At 40.8% G+C, this 21,450-nt stretch overlaps 2 protein-coding genes across 4 annotated transcripts in view; both read right to left on the reverse strand.

The window, feature by feature from the left end:
• Positions 1 to 1,869: 1,869 nt before the first annotated feature.
• GNG4 (G protein subunit gamma 4) lies at positions 1,870 to 15,547 on the reverse strand. 2 transcript variants are annotated; one of them, XM_054279714.1, is made up of 3 exons: positions 15,328 to 15,547; positions 8,907 to 9,012; positions 1,870 to 2,642 (listed from the first exon to the last, which is right to left on the reverse strand). In XM_054279714.1, exons 2-3 carry the CDS (start codon positions 9,000 to 9,002, stop codon positions 2,514 to 2,516), a joined length of 225 nt encoding a protein of 74 aa, XP_054135689.1. In that variant the 5' UTR covers positions 9,003 to 9,012; positions 15,328 to 15,547; the 3' UTR covers positions 1,870 to 2,513. The 2 variants fall into 2 exon arrangements, with proteins under 2 accessions (XP_054135689.1, XP_054135690.1); XM_054279715.1 differs by lacking the exon at positions 15,328 to 15,547 and adding an exon at positions 15,075 to 15,172.
• Positions 15,548 to 19,862: 4,315 nt separating this feature from the next.
• LYST (lysosomal trafficking regulator) overlaps positions 19,863 to 21,450 on the reverse strand; it is a 76,703-nt gene continuing 75,115 nt past the window's right edge. For both annotated transcript variants that reach the window (XM_054280591.1, XM_054280590.1), the window contains one exon: positions 19,863 to 20,950. In XM_054280591.1, the coding sequence (XP_054136566.1) occupies positions 20,812 to 20,950 (139 nt within the window). In that variant the 3' untranslated portion in view covers positions 19,863 to 20,811. The remainder of the gene's footprint in view (positions 20,951 to 21,450) is intronic.

The following is a 21,450-nucleotide window of genomic DNA, read 5'->3' on the forward strand; positions in this document are numbered from 1 at the left end:
ATGAAAGAAACCACAAACATGGGAACTATCTATTTAAACCATAACTCCAACACATTCACAACTCCTTGAAGAAAGATTTTGGAGAGAAAACTCGAAGATCAAAAGAATTCCATTCTCCCCTTGTGAATAACAATTCTGGATTTTTGTAAAGGAATCTCTTAGAACCAGAGACCCTCAAAAGCACTGAAATGTTTCAGTCTCAGGATATCGGACACTAACCCTAATTGGAAACAGAAAGCAAGCTGTTTGCAATACTGTAATAAGCCGTGGCAATTTTGTTATTTTAGATGGGAATGTTTAGATGCAAGTTGTTACAAAGCCTCTGAGAATAAAGCTGGATGCCCTATATTCTCCTCCCATGCTGCTCCAGTTAAAACCATACATGCGGAAGGACAAATGAAAATGTTGCCATGGTGATCAGAGCAGTTACCAAATCATGTACGCTGTAGGAAGGATTCCCCAAAGAACCTTATTAAGCATTTTGTTGCTCTTTTTAAATAAGTATTTTCAGAAAGCCATTTTTTTTAATTTTGCTGTCAATAAAATAGCTACTCAGTTAGCTAAACCCTATTTCTCTACCCTCAAAATAAAAACACACCATACATTAAGAAATAGTTTTGTTAAAAATTAGGAATGGGATTCTTAAGCTGAAAACTTTGAAATAGGAACCAAGGATAGGCGTACCAAAAATAAGAGCTTTTCAAGATACTTGAATGGTTTGCAGCATAGGGACGTCAAGGCTGCTAAGATACTGATGTCTCCAGCTGCCCAGTTCAAAAACCAAATATTTGAATGAAAGACATCCCAAAAGCCTACTGGTTAAAAGGAATATGGGTATGTAGGGTTTTTTACAACATTGCATATGAGACATGAGCAGCAGAAGCACCATCCAAAGCCCCCTGTCCTGTGTGCCCAGACTAGCAGTGAACACAGCTGGGTGAGGCCCATTATCCAAGCCAAACAGCAAAGAAAACAAAACCTGTAAAATGCAGGCATCTTGTATTTCCACTGCACAAAACAGTACAACAGACATCGATGGAAATTGCTAAAAATAAGCTGGAGAAGGTACATGCACTTTGGGGGAAATGCACGTGGCTTTGTTCACCAAGCAGCCCTTTTCAAAATCTAAATTCAGCATTTAAGAATACCCCAAGGCCCTCAATTCCTCAGCTAGTTTGTTGCCTTGCAGGTATTTAAGATGTTGATGGAATACAAGTTTGTGCAGAGGAAGGGAGGAAGCTTGATCTCTTATGGGTGTCTGTTCGGAGTCTCAGCTCAGACTGGTGCAGTTCTCCAGCAAAATTGTCTCCTGCCTTATGGGGCTGGCTGACACACTGAACATATCAGGTACTGCACTGAGACAACTGTCCTAATGCATCAGATTGAAAAAGAGCTTTCATTTTTTAATAAGGAGAACAACAACAACAACAAAAAAGTCTCTAAAGTAACAGTTGCTTCCATCAGGTGCCTTGTAGGAGCTTAATTTTACTTCATGAAGAAGGCAGTCTTATTTCACATCTCATTCTTTTCCTCTCACTGCACTTTAAAATTGAAAAAAAAATTACTTTCTGACAACTTAAATAATCTGTGGCCACAAAACGTACAAACATAGTGACTGTCAACAGCACAGTGGTCTCGCTGCATATCCTAGAAAAACATTTATTTACCATTACTCTACATCCCCATAAAGTCCTACTCTCACAGGCAAAAGCATGTAGAGGGCTGCTCAGAAAATGTAATTCCCCCTCCCTGTGCTGTTCAGGGCAGTTTTACAAGTCCCACTAAAACTCTCAGGAACACTTACTTCACAGTTCAGTTTACTTTCTAAATAATTTAAATCATTACCATTCAAAATAAGATACAAGCAACCACATTTTTCTACATTTTTATTGATGCAATCCTGATGTGTAACTATACATCTTCATTCTGCTCGTAGCTACAATGGCACTTTATTAGGATTGTTTTTGTAGTCAAGAAAAAACAGTCTTCAGAAAACATATTTATAGACACCACTTACTGTATAAGAGCAATCACTGTAAACATTGTAAATCACTGGAACTTTTTCCTAAATAGTGCTACTTGAGGAAAAGGTCATACTACTCTCTTTAGATAGAAATTTGTAAAGGCAATTGAATTGAATCCACCTTCCAAAGAAAATAAGAATGTTAAAAATAGCTTCAAGAATTGATATGACTCAGTTAGATCCCGGAAAAATCTATTACTGGCAAAGATATCTACAATTTGATACTGTACTTGGTATTTTCACTAAGACCAAAAGAATATTTGTGAAGTACTGAAATTAAACTTGTACATTGCTCTGAAAGATAAGCATTACCTTGAATTTTTCTTTTTTTTTTTTTTTTAATTTTAGGGGGGTTTTTAGCCAAAATTGCACTACCTTCCAAAAATATTGTAGTTATGGGGTAAGTGTTGACATCTGAGAAAAAAAATGCTAAAAGCATGCAACACTGATACCAAGTTTTAGCAGATGACATTTTTAATGGACAACTGACTCAAAGGATAGTACAAAAGAGTTTCTTCTCCCTAAAGGGATTTTCAGATGCAGGTACAGGAATAATAAGGGGATCTTCTCCAATGTGTGCATCACAATATGCCAATAAATCTGCTGCAGCCTTGGATACCTAATAGAAGAGAAGAGAGAACTACTGTAACACTTAATTCTGAACCAATCTGAATTGCATAAATATTTTTCATAGAACAAATGAAGCTATCATAAAACAGGGAGTAGATTGCTTTATCCTTTAAATATTAGACACATCTCTCAATTTGCTCTTCCCAGGCCTAGTAATCCTTACACACATTTTATCTAACATAGTGACATAGGTGGTATTGATTGATATCATCCATGTCGAGCTGCTCCTCTGCATCAGGAGGTCAGGAGCACATAGTCATTAAAACATTTATATGATAACAACCCATAAGCAATAAGGATTCTCCTTGAAATGTCTGTTTCTGTAGAGAAACCTGCTTCAGCTCTTACTCCCATTCATTGGTTTTAAGGTTTTCCACACACACTCTCTCTACCCTCTGCCCCTCTGGGTGCAAATTAAAAAGTTCTTTAAGCATATGACCATGGGATTAAAAAGAAATAATAAATCAGGAACAAAACTTGAGCACCATTGTCATAGCTCTCATTTAAATACTGCTCTTTTCAATGAAGCAAGACTAATGTCTTCTGCTTAGTAAATTACTGTAAGTAGTCCTTTATTCACAGCATTCATTTAAATTTGAGAACTACCTTAAAATTTTTTAACTTAATATTTTTATACTTCTAAAATAAATAATTCTCAAGTCTCCAAATTCAGAACATGGGTTTATACTTACTGAAAAGTCTATAAAAATACAAATACATACAAAAATGTAGCAGTGTGTTGAATATTTGCAATGCAAGCTATTTTGCAGTAAATGAAAAATGAAATATTAAACCTTGTAACTTTTGCCGCTTTGTGCCATAAAAACATTGGTGGCAGTAAGCCAATAGTGACTCATTTATTTTTTCAAGAATTTAGAAGGTATATACAAAATTTTTTTGTTCTGATCAATGAGTAAGATATTCACAGCTATCTGTATCTCTTTGCTTTGGTGAATTTATTGGGTTTTCAATATTCTGATAGTTGATAAAATGAATCTGGAGTCTTTACAAAGTCTTTTCTCTGAGCACTGTGACAGCTTGTCCCCCATCAAACACCAGGGTCAGCATGTTTGCACAACTACAGTGAAGTGAAGAAACAAATCCCATTTCTGGTATTTTTCTAGCAGGCGTGTCCCCAGTGTCCCACGCCCTGCTTGCTTTGACATGAACCCAGCTATTGTAGGCTTCAGATTAGATCTATGAAGTCAATGGGTAATGAATCAGAATTTGCATGAAATTTAAATGAACTTCTGAAGACGGTTACAGACTTTATTTCTTTATTTTTAATTTCTGTATGTCTTTGTAGGATGCTTAAACCTATGGAGAACCTGTGGTTGGCACCCCAGTATAGACTATTCCCCTGATGGAGGAAATAAGAGTGTTACGGTTATTTAAAATTAGTTTGTCTTTGAATTGGCCTGTAAGACAAAAAGGTGGCAGAGACAATACATATGAACAAAGGCTGCTGGGCACAGGTGAAACAGAAAAATGAAAAAATCAGAGAGAGACTCACAAGGACCACTGCTTCTCAAGAAAGAAGCAGGTAAAACAAAAATGTTTCAATATGTTGAAAGTTACAGACCTCAAAGTACAAAGGATTATAATGATTTTCCTGTAATGATCTTGTTAGTTTCATGCATGGATAAGCAACATCAGCCCAAGTATATTGCTTTTCATTCAAAGGAAGAGAAGTACAATTTCAGACCACATTCTTAGGAGGTAGAAACCCAATAATATAATTTCCTGTTTCTCTGCATATTACTGTGCCTTGATATGATATAACCAAAAAAAAGGATGTTTCACTAGTCAAAGCTCAGCATACATTTTTATATCTAACTTGTCCTGTAATGCTGGTAAGAATGTTGTGAAGCAAAGTAACACATTCACAGAATCATCTGGGTTGGAAAAGACCTTTGAAATGACCAAGTCCAGCCTTTGACCTAAGGCCACCTTGTCAACTAGACCATGGCACTTGGTGCCATATCCAGTCTCTTTTTAACTCCAGGGACAGCAACTCCACCAGCTCCCTGGGCACCCCACTCCAATGCCCCATCACCCCTTTCTGTGAAGAGAAACCCTTCCTTCCATGTCATACTGTTTAAGTCACATTGTAGTTTGCTTTTAAGCAAACCATAGTCAATTTTATTTAAAAACTAACCTGAAACTGAGGAACATGATCTTTGCCACAAACCAAACCTGCACTAGACCATATATTTTCATCGTTTAAACAAATAAAAGGTTTTGAGAGGAAAAATCCTCCCACTGGGATTACAGTAGTCATAAAAAAAAGTGAATTATAACCATTTCTTCACTAAAAGCAGAGTAACTTAGGCCTGCACAGTGGAATAATGACCATTCACAACAGGGAGTTAAATGAGCTGATCACAGTCCAGGAGCAATGAAAACACGAGTTCCTGCGGCTGTGAGCGGCGTTGGCAGAGCCAGACCTGTGGCCCAAAAAAGAGCAAAATACAATATTGCCTCCAGCAAGTTTCCTTCTCAGAGTCATTGTTGGGAAGAGCAGGAAGGCCTATGCCCTGAGCATGGCACAAGGCTCCAGCAGGGATGGTGCTTTGGCACAGAGGTGCCCCACGGCCGGGGCTGTGCTGCGCACACCGATGTGTGATCGTCCCACTGTGCCATGGAAGGATGGAAATGCAGCCCAATCCATCCTAGCTGTTACTCGCCTTCGGGGTAATTTGTAGCTCAGTGTTGCTGGACAGCTTCAAAATAGCTTTTCCTAAGAATTAAAATAAATGCATGGGATTTGAATATTCAAATGAAGCGAACACATTTATCATGTCAGCTTTCCTACGCAATACGGCTTGGTCTGCAAATTCACAGTAATTTATACATATTGCAGAAGTGGCTAAAGAGAAAAAATCAGACTCCAGTTTGATTGATGAATTCTATCAGAAAGTTAACATCTCATTTTTAAAAAATCTTTTAAGGTGTATGGATTAAAAGATTGAATATATATGTATCACACTGATCTCACATTTTGTAGAATTACTTTCACTCTCACAAAACCCACATCTGGTTATCAAATTGGCAATAGGGAAAAAATCCAACAAATCACGCAACCCTGATGCTTTAAAGAATTAGTCTCAGGAGGACTGTGAAATTTTACATTATATTTCAAAATAGCAGAGGTGATAAAAACTGCCAGAGTTAGTACATCCTGTTGGCTGCACTAATAATTATAAGCTTCAGTGACAGGGCAAAATGCTGCAATTACAATGTCTTCTGCCTTGTCAGGGATTGTGACTAATTACCATCCTTGCTACAACACCCACTTTGCTTATCCTTTACATCTAAAACAAAGACACTCACACACATTTATTGGCATTCTCACTGTTCATCTCCCAACACTATTCAGGACCAGTTAGGAATACTTCCTATCTTCCTTAGGAAAAAGAAAATGGAATGATAACTGATATGCCAAGGGTCTTAAATATCAAAGCACTGCTTGCAAAGAAAAGATTAAGTAGTGCTTTATTCTGAGGACAACTCTGATAAGCACCAATAGTAACTTTGTTTTCTCAATTTTACTGCTAGCATCTTTAGGAGACACATTATTCTATTAGACACGAGGCCACTGTTCACCTGATTTACTTTGGTGTTTCCTAGCTTGGAATCTGTGTTTCCAGCTTCCTACTTACTTCTCCTTTATAACTCTAGCTGTTCCTTTGCCAGGTAAGACAGGTTCAATTATGATCCTTCTGGCATTTCTATGGTTTACAAAAACCCACAGTAATCCTCCTTCCAGCTACTGATCAGTACACCATTAACTCCATCCTCCTCTTTCGAGTGTCCTGCTGCTTTCACACCTCAGCAGCGAGTTGTCTTTGTGGAACCTCAGAACACAGCCCTTCTTTGCTGCTCTGACTGGCTAGAGGACTTAATAGGACTTCTTAACTTAGTTGAAAAATCCAGAACACAGTGGGGAGTCAGCATCTAGCAATATACTTTTAACTACAGCATTTTAATTGTGTAGACCCAACTCTTGCTGGTTACAGCAGCTACTGTGCATTGGAAACAAAGTGCCTCTGTAGTAGAAAAATAAACTGGAGCTTCTAATTTTCCCAGTCAGCAACACAGACACCTCTTCCATGTTAGCAATGTGGTCTTGCCTATTGTGGCAATAACAACTTGGCTAGAGCTGTTTGCAAAAGAGGGTTTAATAAATTATTTGGAAAGCCCTGGTATTTTGTTAAATGTCTAACCAGTTTAATCAGATGCAAAACACTAAGAAAAAAGGAAGTAAGTTCATTTATCTACCTTTACAGTAATGATCTGAGAACTTAAAATGTCCTGTTGAAACCACTGGAAAGTCCCTTGATAAAATTTGACTGTGCTGAAACACACACTTAACTGATTGAAGATTAAAAAGCCAAGCAGATTTTGAAGGAATAAAAAGCCCATCAACAGCTTCTCAAAATCCCTCATATGCTTGTTCAGAGAAATTCTAGAAATTAGGGCAATTTGAAAAGTTATATTTGTTTTATGTTAGTGTAGGAGCCCTCATAATTCTGAAACATGCCAAATTTTCTTTGGTGTGTTTTTGGTCCCAGGCTATTTCAAAAAGTGAAATAATTGCACTTTCAAGCTACCCGTTTTTTAGGTCTGCCACATTTGTAATAACTGTGTTCATTTTAATTAAACTGACTGTAAAAATAACCTGTGTCTTTCTTGCAGCTATGTCTTTCTTGCACATGTAATTAAGAATGTTATACACCCAAGTAATGGAGCTATTTGCAAAACTGACCTGATGATGTGGGACGTGACAGTTACCACTGCATATATAGAAGCAAATTTAGGCAATCTACTAAGAATCAACAATTTCAAATGCCAGTAAACTGGGACAGTTTCAAATGCCAAACAACTTTGATTTTGATCTTTCCAACCCTTTCCTCTGCCACCCACACCCACCCTTGTCAGTTCTGTTCATGCAGCTGCAACATGACCTGAGCTGGGACTAACCGAGGAAGACCTTTTTCTACTGCAGGAAGCAAACACCTGTCCCTGTTATCACAGGTTATGCGATGAATTTGTGACACACTACAAAATAGAGAAAGCACTTTTGCAAATTCAGTGGTCTTACAAGACATCATTAAAAACTGCCACAAAACACAGTGACTGAAATGTCTTTTTTCATATGAGCAAGACTGACCACTCATGTGAATTGCACTAACATTTCTGAATTAAAAATATTACTTCTCCAACTGGGGAGTCTGTGATCTGAGAGTATTTTAAAAATCATAACTATATACTACTGTCCCCACACTGACTACATGCAGACTTTCAGCACACAGGATGGATGGACAGACAGACTGAGTCAAGACTACATGAAGATTTCAATGTACAACATTTTAAAATTGTCCTGCTGTCTTAATAATGTCAGATCCAGTTTGTAACAACTCAGTTACAGTTGTTTGTAGAGAACTGGGTAATTTCAATGCATTACTTTTTAAAGATGGAAAGACTAAAAACTTCTTCCTTGTAGAGACTGGATTTTTTATCAAATTACTTATTCCCTATTTTCAGAGGAAGAGAACAAAATAAATGAGCACTGCTTTCTTAAAAAGTTCTATGGCATTTTTAGCTTCAGGTCCTTGATATTTCACAAAGTTTTAGCCTAGTGGAAAGCAGAATGACACGCAAGAATAATCCACAGGAGTTTTTTGGTTAAAAAACCTGAAATGCTCTATTTAATAGCACCTTTAATGATAATATTCAATCCACAAGAGGCATGATGGAACCAAATCTTCACATACAACATGTTATCAAGTGTGAAGAATCATAACTGCACGCTGCAATCGTACACTTTTTTGTGCAATGGCGTCTGCACTAAAACAAAACAAAGCAAAGCAATTCAGCTTGTCTCATCATTATCCAAAAATTTTGCAGTATCTTAAAGACTTATTCCAAATCTTAAAGGAGAAAAACCAAGAAACCAGAGCTGCACTTAAATTCAACTACAGGTGACAAAGAAGAGCACCTGTGCACCCACCAGCTACTTTAATTATTTCACAAAATACCACTTTTGACAAACATGACAGACACACAGAAGCAGACATGAAGCCAGGCTTTGGAAATCTCTACACTAGAACCCACTAGTCGGTATGTAACTCACAGTACTGAATATTGTTTTATTGCTCAACACAGATTCTTGATTTCTGCATTATTAAGGGCATGCTGTAGCACAGACTAGTCAGTGAATTCAAAATATCAACAATAAGTCTAAGTTTACCTTTATTCTATCCATGTATGCTTCCATTTTTAATTGCTCCACAGCTTTCCTGGCTTGAGAAATACTGGTTGTACTGTTTGACACTAGTTCCTTCATTTTGTTTTTCCTGGAAGAGATGAAGTTGAGACCATTTAAAGAACAGGTAGCAAATGCAGCAATCACTGAGAGGGCAGTTGTCTGAACTCTAAGCAGCCCTTGCCCACCACACCAACACTGCCAGGCTGCTGGTCACGAATACAAAGCAGACACCATTTATTTTTCTTCTCTTGCTCCATGGCACTTTATTGCATTGCATATTTGCATCCTTGATCATCAGCATTCTGCCTGAATCCTGCAAATGACACACAAATGCAGAGCACACGACCATGACTTCAGCGTGAAAATGGTTGCCCTGGTTCACGTTGCCAACGCAGAACAGCTGTTCACAAACAGACTTTGCAGGCATTGCACAGTTTGGCTCCACGCCCCAGTTACACCTAGAAACATCAAAACAAGCTCAGAAATGTGTGCAGTGGAAATTAATGCCATACCACTCTCATCAAGCATCAGAGAGAAATTCTAAGATAGAGAATGAGTCAGAATTCTGACTATCGATAAAAGAAGTTTAGAAACGAAGGAACAGATTAAGAAGAAATAATGCAGAGGTATCTGCATTATCTTTTGCTTAGACAGCCCAGCAAAGTCTAGAGATGACTACACCCAGTACAGTATGCTGTACAGTACAGGATGCTTTACTTTTTAAGAGATCTGCAGCTCTTGGGAGGGGACATCCAGGTAAGGTAGGGCAGCCTTTGGTTCTGTGGCATTGCTCCTCCCTGAGGGATTAAATCAGCTCAGTATCCAGCAGTCCTCAGCACTGTTACCAAATGAGTCAAGACATCCACATTCAGACCCTGACTTACAATGTCTGTGCCAGAGGTGTCTGCAGGTCAGACCCCCTTGTGCTGACAGCTCTATGCAGCGCTGGCCCAGCACACGGAACAGTCACTGTTTGAAGTCACCGGAGGTTGGACTAAGGCACATGGAAAGATGCTGGGATACAGGTGACCTAGACAGGTCCCAGACTAGCTGTACTAGCTAGTAAGATGGATGCTGAGGTTTCCACCAGGCAACACTCCCCTGTGGTCCTTAGCACAAGGGCTACCTGCAGCCACATTAGTCTGGCACCAAGCCTCAGCAGCCAACACCAAGTTCAGCAAAATGCAAAGGACACAGAGTGTGAGAGGCAGATGGGACACAGGAGAAAAACACACACACAAGGAGGCATTTTGCAATGCTGCCAAAGCACTTTTAGGCTCAGGCCCTCCAAAATGAATACTTCCAGCCTATTTCTGGATACCTAGAACCATACAAACGTCCCTTCCTGAACCTGATAGCTTACCTGATCCAGCCACTGGGGTGTGAGATACAAACAGGAAATAAAGTAGGGCACTGGAAATGCTCTTACAAAAAAATCTGTACGTACAGTGAATGCCCCTGTTAGACTCAAGGGAAGTACACAACCCATAGTACAGAAAGAATGGAGGAATAATTTTTAAACTGCTTTGATTTTGCACAACACAAATGCTCAGAGACAAGGCAAAGACAGCTGTTTCTTCTCACAGCCTGGTATGAAACAAATTCTTTCTAAAAATCAGTAACCCGTGCTGTAAAATAGATGGTGTAATACAAATGCCATGGTGAGCCATGCTCAACACTAATTTGAAGAAACAATAGAATCTTTTTCTTTCAGGTCTAGTATAAGTCAAGGCAGGGAAATGCTACTTTAAAATATATCAAAACAAAACAAAATAAACAAGAGCTTTAGCATATGCCAAGGCAAAGAACAGGTTTTCTGCATATGCATGTGTCATTTCAATGGAACAAGTTTCCCCCTTGTGTGCTCTGATGAAATAAAATCATGTCAGAACACAGCAGGTTCTTTGTCTTCATCTTTGTTTACAAGTTTTAAACTCTTACTCCTTACAAGGCACAGGACTGAACACATGTGGAGGAACTGGCTTTGCATAAAATGCCATGTACTGTATGAAAATCCACAACCAAGCCACAGCCTCCAATCCATTCTGAGATGTGTTTTGACTTGCAGTGGAAAGTCAAACAGCAGAAAGGGTACAAGACATTCACAAAAGGAGAAGGCTCTGAATTACAGTGCATCTCTGGACTTTTTGTTTGACTCAAGCCCCTCACTTTTAAGTATCAAGCTCTCCATAAAAATTAGAATAAATACATTTAGCTTTGTTTACAAAATTATACCCCCACAAGAGTGAATAATTTAAATTCTATCATCTCCACATCTACCTTACTAGTGACCACAAAGTCAAAAATGTCAAAGCTAAATCAAGTCAGAGGCCTTTCTACATTTGCCACAAAAATTTAAATTAAACTGAATTGAGTCACTGCAACTCCCTGAACAGTCCAGAGAATTCCAGATCTCCCACACTTTTCTGGCAATTCACTCACTCATACTGTAAAAGTTATAAACATTAGAGTAAGACAATTTGAACTGTCACTAGCTACAACAATGCTGGCAAGAACAGTGTTCATAGTACTTCCAGCTAGTGTTTAAGCATTTACAGAATAAGGATTGAGTTAAGTCCATAGTAGAATTTTGAAAAGGCTATTAGGCATAAAAATGCTTCTAAAAATTCAAACCATGTTTCTAAAGCAACCACAAAGATAATATATCCTTACCTATATTCTGAAACATCAAATAGGAAAATTTAAAAAAAGAAAATATATATCTTGACTAGTAAAGCATTTTACATTATCAAAAAACAACCAGAATATGAGACTTCATAAAAAAAAAAAAGAACTTTAGAACAAAAGAGAAAAGTCTGGCACTAGGCATTTCAGACACGGGAGAAAATTTCCACTTATCCCCAGCAAGAGGTTTGTTTATACTCTGAAGCACAAACATTTGTTCTGTTCCAAAACCTGTTCCAACTTTGGCCTTTACATGCATTTAAATATTTAACTACTATATTTCTGGAAGTGTTTAGCATCCATTTAAGTATTTAATTTTCTACAGACAGATATGGTTCCATAACGTTGTGAGACTGACTTCTTCTTACATACCAAGCTACATATACCTCTAATTTCTCTTACTCTCTGCAAACACTGTACATATCTGTGCATCATTTAAGGCCCTATTTCATATGGTGTGATGCAATGAGAATTGTGCCCACTTTCAAACCAGGCTGTGATAATGATCCTTGTTGCAGACAAAACTTTGTATGACACTTGATTCTGTTCTCCTTAGGACCTATGATAATAACCTTAAGCTTAATAGACTTCAATGAAATAAAATTGTTACTTAGAAATACAGCTCTGGAGAGAACAGAAATTTTAATTACAAGAGAATCTCTTCACACCCATGCCCTGGAATGAGGAAGCCTCCTCTTCAAACACCCTCTCGCAGGATGTGTTTCATCTGAGGCTGCTGCCTCACAAATGGATCTGATCCTCTCTCTTAAGATGACTCCTCCTAAACTGTCCAAGCATTCTCTAGGCCTTCAGTCCCACAGGAGGGCACATTTATCTTTATACTGTACCTGGGTGAGCAGTCTACAGGATCAGGGAATGGCTTATGTTGGAAGGCACCTTTAAACATCACCTGATTCAAGGCCCCTGCAATGAGCAGGAGCATCTTCTACTGTAACAAGTTGCTCAGTGCCCTATCCAAGCTGACCTGGAATGTTTCCAGGGATGGGCCATCCACCACTTCCTTCTCTGGGTAACCTGTCACAGCATTTCACCACCCACAGTAAAGTTTTTTTCCCTACATCTGCTCTTAATCAGCCCTCTTTAGCTTAAAACCATTACCCTTCGTCCTTTCACAACTGGCCCTGCTAAAAATTCTGTCCCAGTTTTTCTTTTAAGCCTCTTTTTATTACTGAAAGGCTGCAGTAAGGTTTCCCCAGAGCCTTTGCTTCCCTAGGATGAACAATTCCAACTCTTTCAGATACTCCTCACACGAGAGGTGCTCCAGCCCCAGATATCCTGGTGTCCCTCTCCTGGACTGGCTCCAGCAGGTCAATGTCCCTGCCGTGCTGGGGAGCCCAGAGCTGGGTGCAGTGTGAGCAGAGAGGCAGAATCACCTCCCTTCCCCTGCTGACCACACTGCTTTTGATGTTTAAAAGGAGCAGCTTCTCCCCATCATTTGCATCACCTAAAACCCCTGGAACCAGAAATTCTGCGCTGGGTTTGCTGCTGCTCATTCCTGGCTGTTTTTAGGTTGGATCAATGCAGGCACACACAGGCCCCGATAATCACTGTAGTTACAGTACCTGTGCTGAGCAGCAGCCTCCATGCAGCCTGCATGTCACTGCTGCAGCCAGCATGCCTGGATTGTACAGGAGCTCATTTAGCCAGAGTGTTTTTGTGCAGCACACGAGTTCATTGACCTGGTCTCTACTGATTCCTTTCTTTAAGGGGAACACTGGCGGGGCTAACAGAGAGCAGTGACAGCAGCTACACGGCCTTTTTAGCCAAACAGTTTCTGCTGACTGCACCCCACAGCAGACAGCCCCTTCCTAAAGCATCACTCCTGAGAGCTGCACAGCGACAGCCTCCCAGCCAGCTGCATTTTCTGGTATTTTGTTTCATTTTGTTTACCTTACCTCATCCTTTTCTGGGTGCACGTAACTCATGTGTGCCCAAGTTCTTCATTTCCCAGGCTCCTAAAAATGCTTGTGAAGAGCAGCTTTTCCTTTTTTTGTTTTACAATGAATGGTTGTACCTAACAGCACTTCAAAGGCAAATTTATCTTATTATAATGCACAAAGCTGCATAAAGATTTGCAGGTATAGCTTGATGCTGCATTGGGGTAAGGAGTGCAAGCTTTGCTTACTAAACATTACAAATACTTGTTAGCAAAATGCAGAAAAAGTCTAAAAACTTGAGTAACATAGAAGCAAAATTGACTTTTCAAGCTCAAGGATGGATTTCTACAAGAAACAGAGATGAAAAGCTGCATTTCCCCCTCCTCTAGCTCCAAGTACAATCTTACAATGCCATACAATAAAAGTGACCTCTGGAACTCAATCTGAAAAGTCCTAAACCAAATTGCTGCCTTAACCTAAAGTGATAGACCTGAAATTACTAGATTAGAAAACCTGGGGTTGACAACTCCAAAGAGCACCTTCCACACAAGCTCTGCGCTTTGTGGACCACACAGCCCAATAGGAAAGTTAACCCAATCAATCATTCAACTAAGTCCCAGTGACATTAGCGCGAATCATCCCTGGATAATGACCTGCAAATCACATCCTAAATGGAGGAAAGATGGCCACATTTAATTATCCATTTGCAGGAACATACACAGCAAAATTTACAGCCTCACAGCTGTTCGATGCCAAACTGCTACACTAAAGAAATTAAAAGAAGAAAAAAATCAACAAAGAAAAAGAAATGGAAACAACTTCTCCTGCTACCTCTGTTCTTACTTTAAGATTTACAGCAACTGATGTAGCTCTGTAAAGAGAGGCAGGGTAAGGAATCCTTTTCCTTTTCTATCTCATGGCTGCACAAAGAAATACAAGAAAATTACTGCAGCTTTTCACTCCATCTCCTAAGGAGAAGCTTAGTAGTACAAGCAGAAATTATCAGATTAAAAGCAAGAACTATTGTTCACAATAAGGAAAGAATGCAATTTTCATACCATAAACGTGCTGACTTTGAAAATAACTTCTCCTCCTGTAACTGCAAATCAGCGAAACTCCAGCAGCTTAGTTCATGTCTAACATATCCAGTGCTATATCCAGTCCAGTTGTCAAGTTCCAAAAATTCTTGCCATCATACCCAAATTTTTACTCAAAATTATAATGTTGCTTCTCAACATTAAAAAAAAAATCAAAGGAAACAATGGCTGAACTAATGTGATATTTCCAAAGGACAATCTTTTTGTGCAACATTATTATCATCAGCATACGGGTTATGTGAACATATAGCCCAGCAAACCATCAGAGATTTCGTAAGTCTGAGGCAGAAAGATTTTTCCTGGCTACTGTTTTACCTCTTTAGCTAATTTTGAAAGACAGCTGTGAGCTTTCAAAGAAATACACAGGAAATTTCGATTATTCCTTTTAAACCCCGCTTAAAAGGCATTTGATAAGAATTATATCCTACAATGCAGGGAGAGCTTCTCCGGGAAGCTCGGCACTGCATTACCTGCAGGGCAGCAGCGTTTTTAAGTTGTTATTCCGAGTTTTCTGTCTGGCTGCACTGCCCTAATGGCTCTGCTGTGCAGCAGCCACAGCAGCGCACATCAGTGCTTACCGCCAGCAGCAGCCGGGCAGCGGGAGCTGCTCCTCGGCAGGGCACCAGCCAGCAGGGAAAGCGGCCGCTTCCTTCAGCCTTCGCCCAGGCAGAGAGGAGGAGGAAGGAGCAGCCGGCAGGGACCCCCTCCCCGCCCGCGGGATACCTGGCTCGGGGCGGGCTCTCCCGAGGATGCTCCCGCCGGTGCCGCCGACAACGGAGCCCAAAGCCCGGCGCCGACTCCTGCGGATAACCGGGAAACTCCGGCTCGCCGCCGGTCCTTGCCTACCCGCAGCAGCCCACGGGAGCACCGGGATGCCGGGCGGAGCGGCCGAGGGATTCCCAGGCCACCAGCGCCGACAAGGAAGCCCCGCGCGGAAAGCCCGGCCCGCCCTGCGCCCCTCCCGGCACCTTCTCCCGCCCGGGCCCCCGGGCACTCCCTCCTTCCCTCCCTCCCTCCTTCCTTCCCTTCCGCCGTCCCTCCCTCGCCGTGCGGGCGCGGAGGCCGCGGGCAGCCCGGCCGGGGCACATGGCGGAGCGGGGCGGGGCGGCCGCGGCCCCGGTTCCGCCGCCCTCACGCTCCGCCTGCCTCGGCCCCTCCCGGTTCCCGCTGCAGCCGCCTCCGGGCCCGGCTCCAGCTGGCGCTAGGGATCGGGCGGTCATCCAGGTATTCTCAAACAGAATCACGGACCACAGAAACAAAATCAGTTAGGCGGGAAAAGACCTCTGAGATCATAGAGTCCAACATTTGATCGAACACCACTCGCAGTGCTATATCCAGTCTTCCCTTAAACACATCCAGGAACAGTGACTCCAGCACGTCCCTGAGCAATCCATTCCAAAGTTTAATCACCATTTATGTGAAGAAATTTCTCCTACTGTCGACACTGAACCTCCCCTGGTACAGCTTGAGGCCATTCCCTCTCCTCCTGTCACTTGTGACCGGGAAGAAGAGACCAGCTCCCGGCTGGCTACCGCCTCCTTCCCGATGTACAGAACGCTAAGGTCTCCCGAGTTTCCTTTTCTCCAGGCTAAACATCCCCAGCCCCTGCAGCCGCTCTTCACATGACCTGAGTTCCTTTGACCAAGTTAATTTCCCTTCTCTGGACATGCTCCAGCGCCTCAGCATCCTTCCTGAACGGAGGGGCCCAAAACTGAGCACAGAATATCAGGGTGCAGCCTCACCAGTGCTGTGCACAGCACAGTCACTGCCCTGGCCTTGCTGGCCCCACTGTTGCTGATCCAGGCCAGGATGCCATGGCCCTTCTCAGCCACCTGGGCACAGCTGGCTCATGTTCAGCTGGGTGCTGACCAGCACCTCCACATCATGTTCCAGTGGGCCACTTCCCAGCCACTCTGTCCCCAGCCTGTAGCACTGTACCTCAAACAGCAAAGCCCAAACAGCACTGGGGTTTGGGGTGAGAGCCCACAGTGCCTGTCCTGCCCCCACACCAAAAACCAGAAGGATGATGTGACAGCCAGCCATGAGGAATGGAACTGCTGTGGGAAAGGGGCTGCTTAGACTCACCTTGTTAGGGCTAGTACGTCAGAACAACACAATTCAGCTTCATAGATCAATTTTTATATGCTTCTCCCTATAAAAGCTGTATGGTTCAGCAGCATTTAAAAGTGCCAGTTAACATCTTTAACTGAAAATTTTGTCAGCTGTGATAACCCGTTGGTAGGATCACCAGTCTCATTAATTTTTTCCCCAGTAAGACGGCCGTTCCCTCTTGAGGGGTGTATGTCCTCAGTACATTTTCTCATTCCATCATAATGGAGCAGAACTCCCAAGTAACATTTGTTTTCTAAATGTGCTTTGGAGCAAGGGCAGCCTCCTCTGAGATGAAGTCAATAATGGTGCTTAGCAGGAGGAGATGCAACAGGAAGAAGGTAAACATCACTAAATATAATTAGGTAAGTTCACAGGCTTCCCATAAGTAGAGTTCCAGAAACTGATGGAGACTTCATTGGCCTGTGCTGCTGCTCTTTCATTCACTTTCAACCACATCATCAATCTACAAAAGGCCCCATTCCACACACAAAGGATTTACATGCTCATGCTGTTAGAAAAAGAGCACATTAGATAGCTCTAATCATGAGGCCATTGTCATCAGAATATTTTTACCACTGGATTCTAACAATTTTATGACTTAAGCTAAAATATAAAGGTGGGAAATGGCTGTTTTAAAAACATATTTTCATAATATATTACACAGATATTTATTTTAAATTGCCTTCTTTTAAATCTGCAAACTCTTAACCTTCCACCACAATCAGGAATCTCCCCTACAGGTTCTGAAAACAATACCCATACAGCCAACACAAATTTCTATTCCTTAGATTTACATGAACTTGGCCCTAATGAGTCTTACATGGGCTTCAGTCAATTCCATTAGAGAATAAGGATTTTAATATTTTTTTCCCCTGGCAATGCTAGCTTAAAGCTGGAAACAATAAGCAAGCTCCTGTTTTACTCAATTACATTCTATTGTGTAGTCCAGAAGAGCTTAGGGGCCTAATCAGAGCAGCCACCTTTCATTTTTAATCTTTTTTCAAAATTATGAAACACACAACAGAGCCTATTACAGAAACTCCAATGGAAAATCAGTGCCTTTCTGACCCCACTCCAGAGCAGTAATGGCAAATAAATCTGCAAACAGCAGTCAGTAGTTTGTAACTTAATACAGCAGCAAAATAAAAAAAGGTGTCTTGATGTACAGAGGCTTAAATATTCCAGTGGATATTTTTCAAGCCAAGCAGAGCTTTTAAATAGTAATTGTTTGATTGTTTTTTGATAGAGTAGCAGCATACAGAAGTATGACTTCCATTTTCATATGCAAGGAAAAAACCCAATACAACTTTAAGCAAAAGGAGGCATGAAGAAATTAAAAGGTAAACTAAAATTTTATTAGTAGCAAGCCAGGTGATATTTTCCCCCCACTCCATTGTTATTTTTTACTATTATATTTTTGCTTAATTCAGTTCAGGCTATTTTTTTCCTTCTGTATATTGCTATGGGTTTGTCTAAGCAGTGGATCTCTAAATGCAAGATCAGGATTCCCTTTCAGTAATGGGTTGGAGATTCCCTCTCCCACCACAAGTGAACATCCAGCTATTGTCTCCCCTTCCCTTTCTCACCACGTCTCTCCACTACCAGAGCAGAAAGGTTGGGATTTACCACAGGATCCCACAATCAGGTAGACAGGCCTTGCCCCATGAACATCTTGCAAACTCTGGCTGGCAGCAGAAAGAGCCTCACATCCTTTCAGATGCCTCCCCAAGATCCCAGTCTTCCAATTTCCACCCATCTTCCTGAGAATCCAGAGAGAATTTGCTTTTCTGCCTTTGCTGCTCAGACAGGTTTTCAGTGAGAAGGCAGATGGAAGGAAGGGGAATATCTCTGCTTTGAGAGCCATCATTTCATCCAAATTCTAGTCATGCATCCTATGGGAAGGAAGGACACATGCACACATGTGCAAAGTGGTATAGATAGAGTTTCCCACTTCCCATCTTACACTCACCACCTTCAGTTTGACAGACACAGGATGTAGTCCACAAATGGAACTTTCCCACTTGATGATTTTTAAAATATGAAAGACAAGGGAAAGCAGAAACTGATCTGGAGCCAGGCATGAAAGATTCCCTAAAAGAAGAAAGTTGCAACTAAGCCAAAAACATGTTTCTAATTATCTCAAAATGGTTTGATACAAAGATCTGTTTATTACCCAACAATGTGACAGTGTATATACAAATACAGTGTGGAATGTGACATTTACAGGAAATTTAAGTACATCATGCACAGACACTATTGCAATGTTATTTTAATAGTTCCAGAATATTAAGCTGAATAAATATTCCTTGCTTCAAAAATCATTTTTACTTTTACATAAAAATATATAATATTGCACTCTTTACAAGGCCAGCAGTTTTGCATATTGGTTTGTAACAAGTGGAATTCTACTTTATAAAAAAATAAGCCTTTGTGAGCAACACCCCAAAACAGGGAGCACTAAAGCACCCCAAAACCACAATGTTTGTCTTTTTTCTCTTAAACAAAGCACATCACATCAACATGAGCCAGGAAGCTTTTCAGTCAGTACTTGGACCTTACATTAACATTTAGACAGAGAAAAATAGGACTAAAGCCATCCCATACAATGCTGCTACAATAATATGCATTTTAAAACTCAATCCATATAATATGCAGCCACTGCTTAATTGAACCAATTGTGTCATGAATTATGAGAACATTTTTCTTAAGTTTTTCTAATTTGAAAAGTTCTTAAACTGGGAAGTCTCAAGAGTTTCTGAAGACTATTTGGAATTTTCAAAAGAAATGTAAAGATTGCTTGTGTGTGTGTGTCACCTTTGTCACGACCTGACAACTCCATGTGAAGTGTTCTGAAAGCAGATGGGCCTTTAACATGAGGAGAACACAGCAGTTTGAATGGCAATAGCAGAACATTTCAGTGATAAAAAAGCAAAGCAATTTAAAAGGAAAATGTAACTACATCAGACTTGCGTAGCATTTTTGCTTTACCATTCGCATGACTAGCAGGCACTCAGTCATGATGCCAAGTTTAGAGGTCTTCAAATCCATCAACTGAAATACTAATTTGTCATGTGGCCTCAGATTTCAAATTTTTTAAGCTGTTCACAACAGAGGCTAATTTTTCCCCCTCATAAAGTAGCACACAACAAATTTGCACAGTGTATCTGTGTGAACCTTTCTGAATAATCTGATGCTTATGAACATTGATTATTCAAGCAGTTAGATTCAAACATTTTACAGTGTATTGAACCTCAATGACACTGGAACAGGAGCACATCTGTTCCTTCTTTAACACCTCTTTTTAGAGCTCTGGAAGATAAGCCGTGTGTGTACATAATAGATGTTCTGCCACAGAACTGTGATAGCCAACTAGCACAAAGTTAGGGAGTTCACACTGCATTGTGATCTAACCACTGTTTCATGATGCCATGAGGTATCTACCCATCACTAAGACAAATATTTTATCGTTGTCTGTTGCAAAGACTATTACAGTAACAGAGAAGATGGCAAAAATTACAAATATAAAGATAGCAGAAATTCTATTTTTACCATTACAATACCATAAGGTGGTGCAAAAAGCACCTACTAAGTTCTTTGCTTCTCAAAAAAAGCAATTTTAAGTGGTCGTTGATTTTTAAGTTTTGGACTGCTTATCCCAGAGCTAACCATCCCACACTCAACTAATCAGATATACATATGCTGACATTTGAATAGATATTTACAGAACTTGATGCTGCTGATATTTTACATACTAAGAAGGGGAATAAGCATAATTAATTTTTTTAAATACTTCTGTCCAAGAAGTGATTTAAAAAAATACCATTGGTGTTTTACATTGCAGCATTGAGCATTTCTTAGTCACTTTGCTGGCATTAGATAATATGACCAGAGCTTCCCGCTGACCTGGATATGCTTCAAGTTTCTGCATGCACATATGCAACCTTACAACCACCTTAGGCTGCTCTTTTTAAAAACCCCACCTATTCAGTCATTCTAGAGACATTCAAAGTACTTCAAAGTCCAGTTAAAGAAGAGCTGCTGTAGCCTATTTGGTTAAAGTGCATCAGAGACACGAGCCAGCAGCAGGCCCTGCTGTCACCCCGCCGCGTAGCTGCTGAGGAAGGAGTAGAACATGGGCAGCTTCAGGCGCTGCTGGTCCTTGCGGCACCAGGCGATGACGTTCCCATCGCTGTTAGCCGTGAACAAGTGGTGGCCGTCGCAGGAAAACGTAAGGCTGCAGAACAAGGAGAGAGTCCATCTTTATACCAAATGGGGCTATTTATAATGCTAGAAGGCATTAAAAGCCCATGAGAGTTCAGCCAACAGAGATGAGCTGTCAGGGGAGGCCCAGTGCCTACGCTAACACAGCCATATGTTTGCATATATCTGCTTATCCACCTGTACCCAAACAGGCTGAACTGTGGCTTTGGCCAGCACTCCAACATCCCCTGCAGTTTAGTACTCATTTCTTTGCAGTGTCACAGCAAAGGGCAGGATTAGTAGCAAAATCCTACCCTCCTCCCTTCTCTTTCTGAAAGGAAAGGTTTTCCTTTCCTGCAACAGAGCTCAGTGCCCTCTGAACTTGCACTGCTGACAAAGGCAGAAACTAAATCCATCAGATTTCATGGCACAGAACAGGACTTTTGTTCAGATGGGCATTTTTTGAGCAGTAACAGAGCTAGTAAAGCCTTTCAGTCATGCCATGAGTAATGTTAGAGAGCATGAAGGTCAGCA

Source organism: Melozone crissalis, unplaced genomic scaffold (genome assembly GCF_028551555.1).
Source record: "Melozone crissalis strain CALT ecotype California unplaced genomic scaffold, PUWL_Pcris_2 ptg000027l_1, whole genome shotgun sequence".
NCBI lineage: Eukaryota > Metazoa > Chordata > Aves > Passeriformes > Passerellidae > Melozone > Melozone crissalis.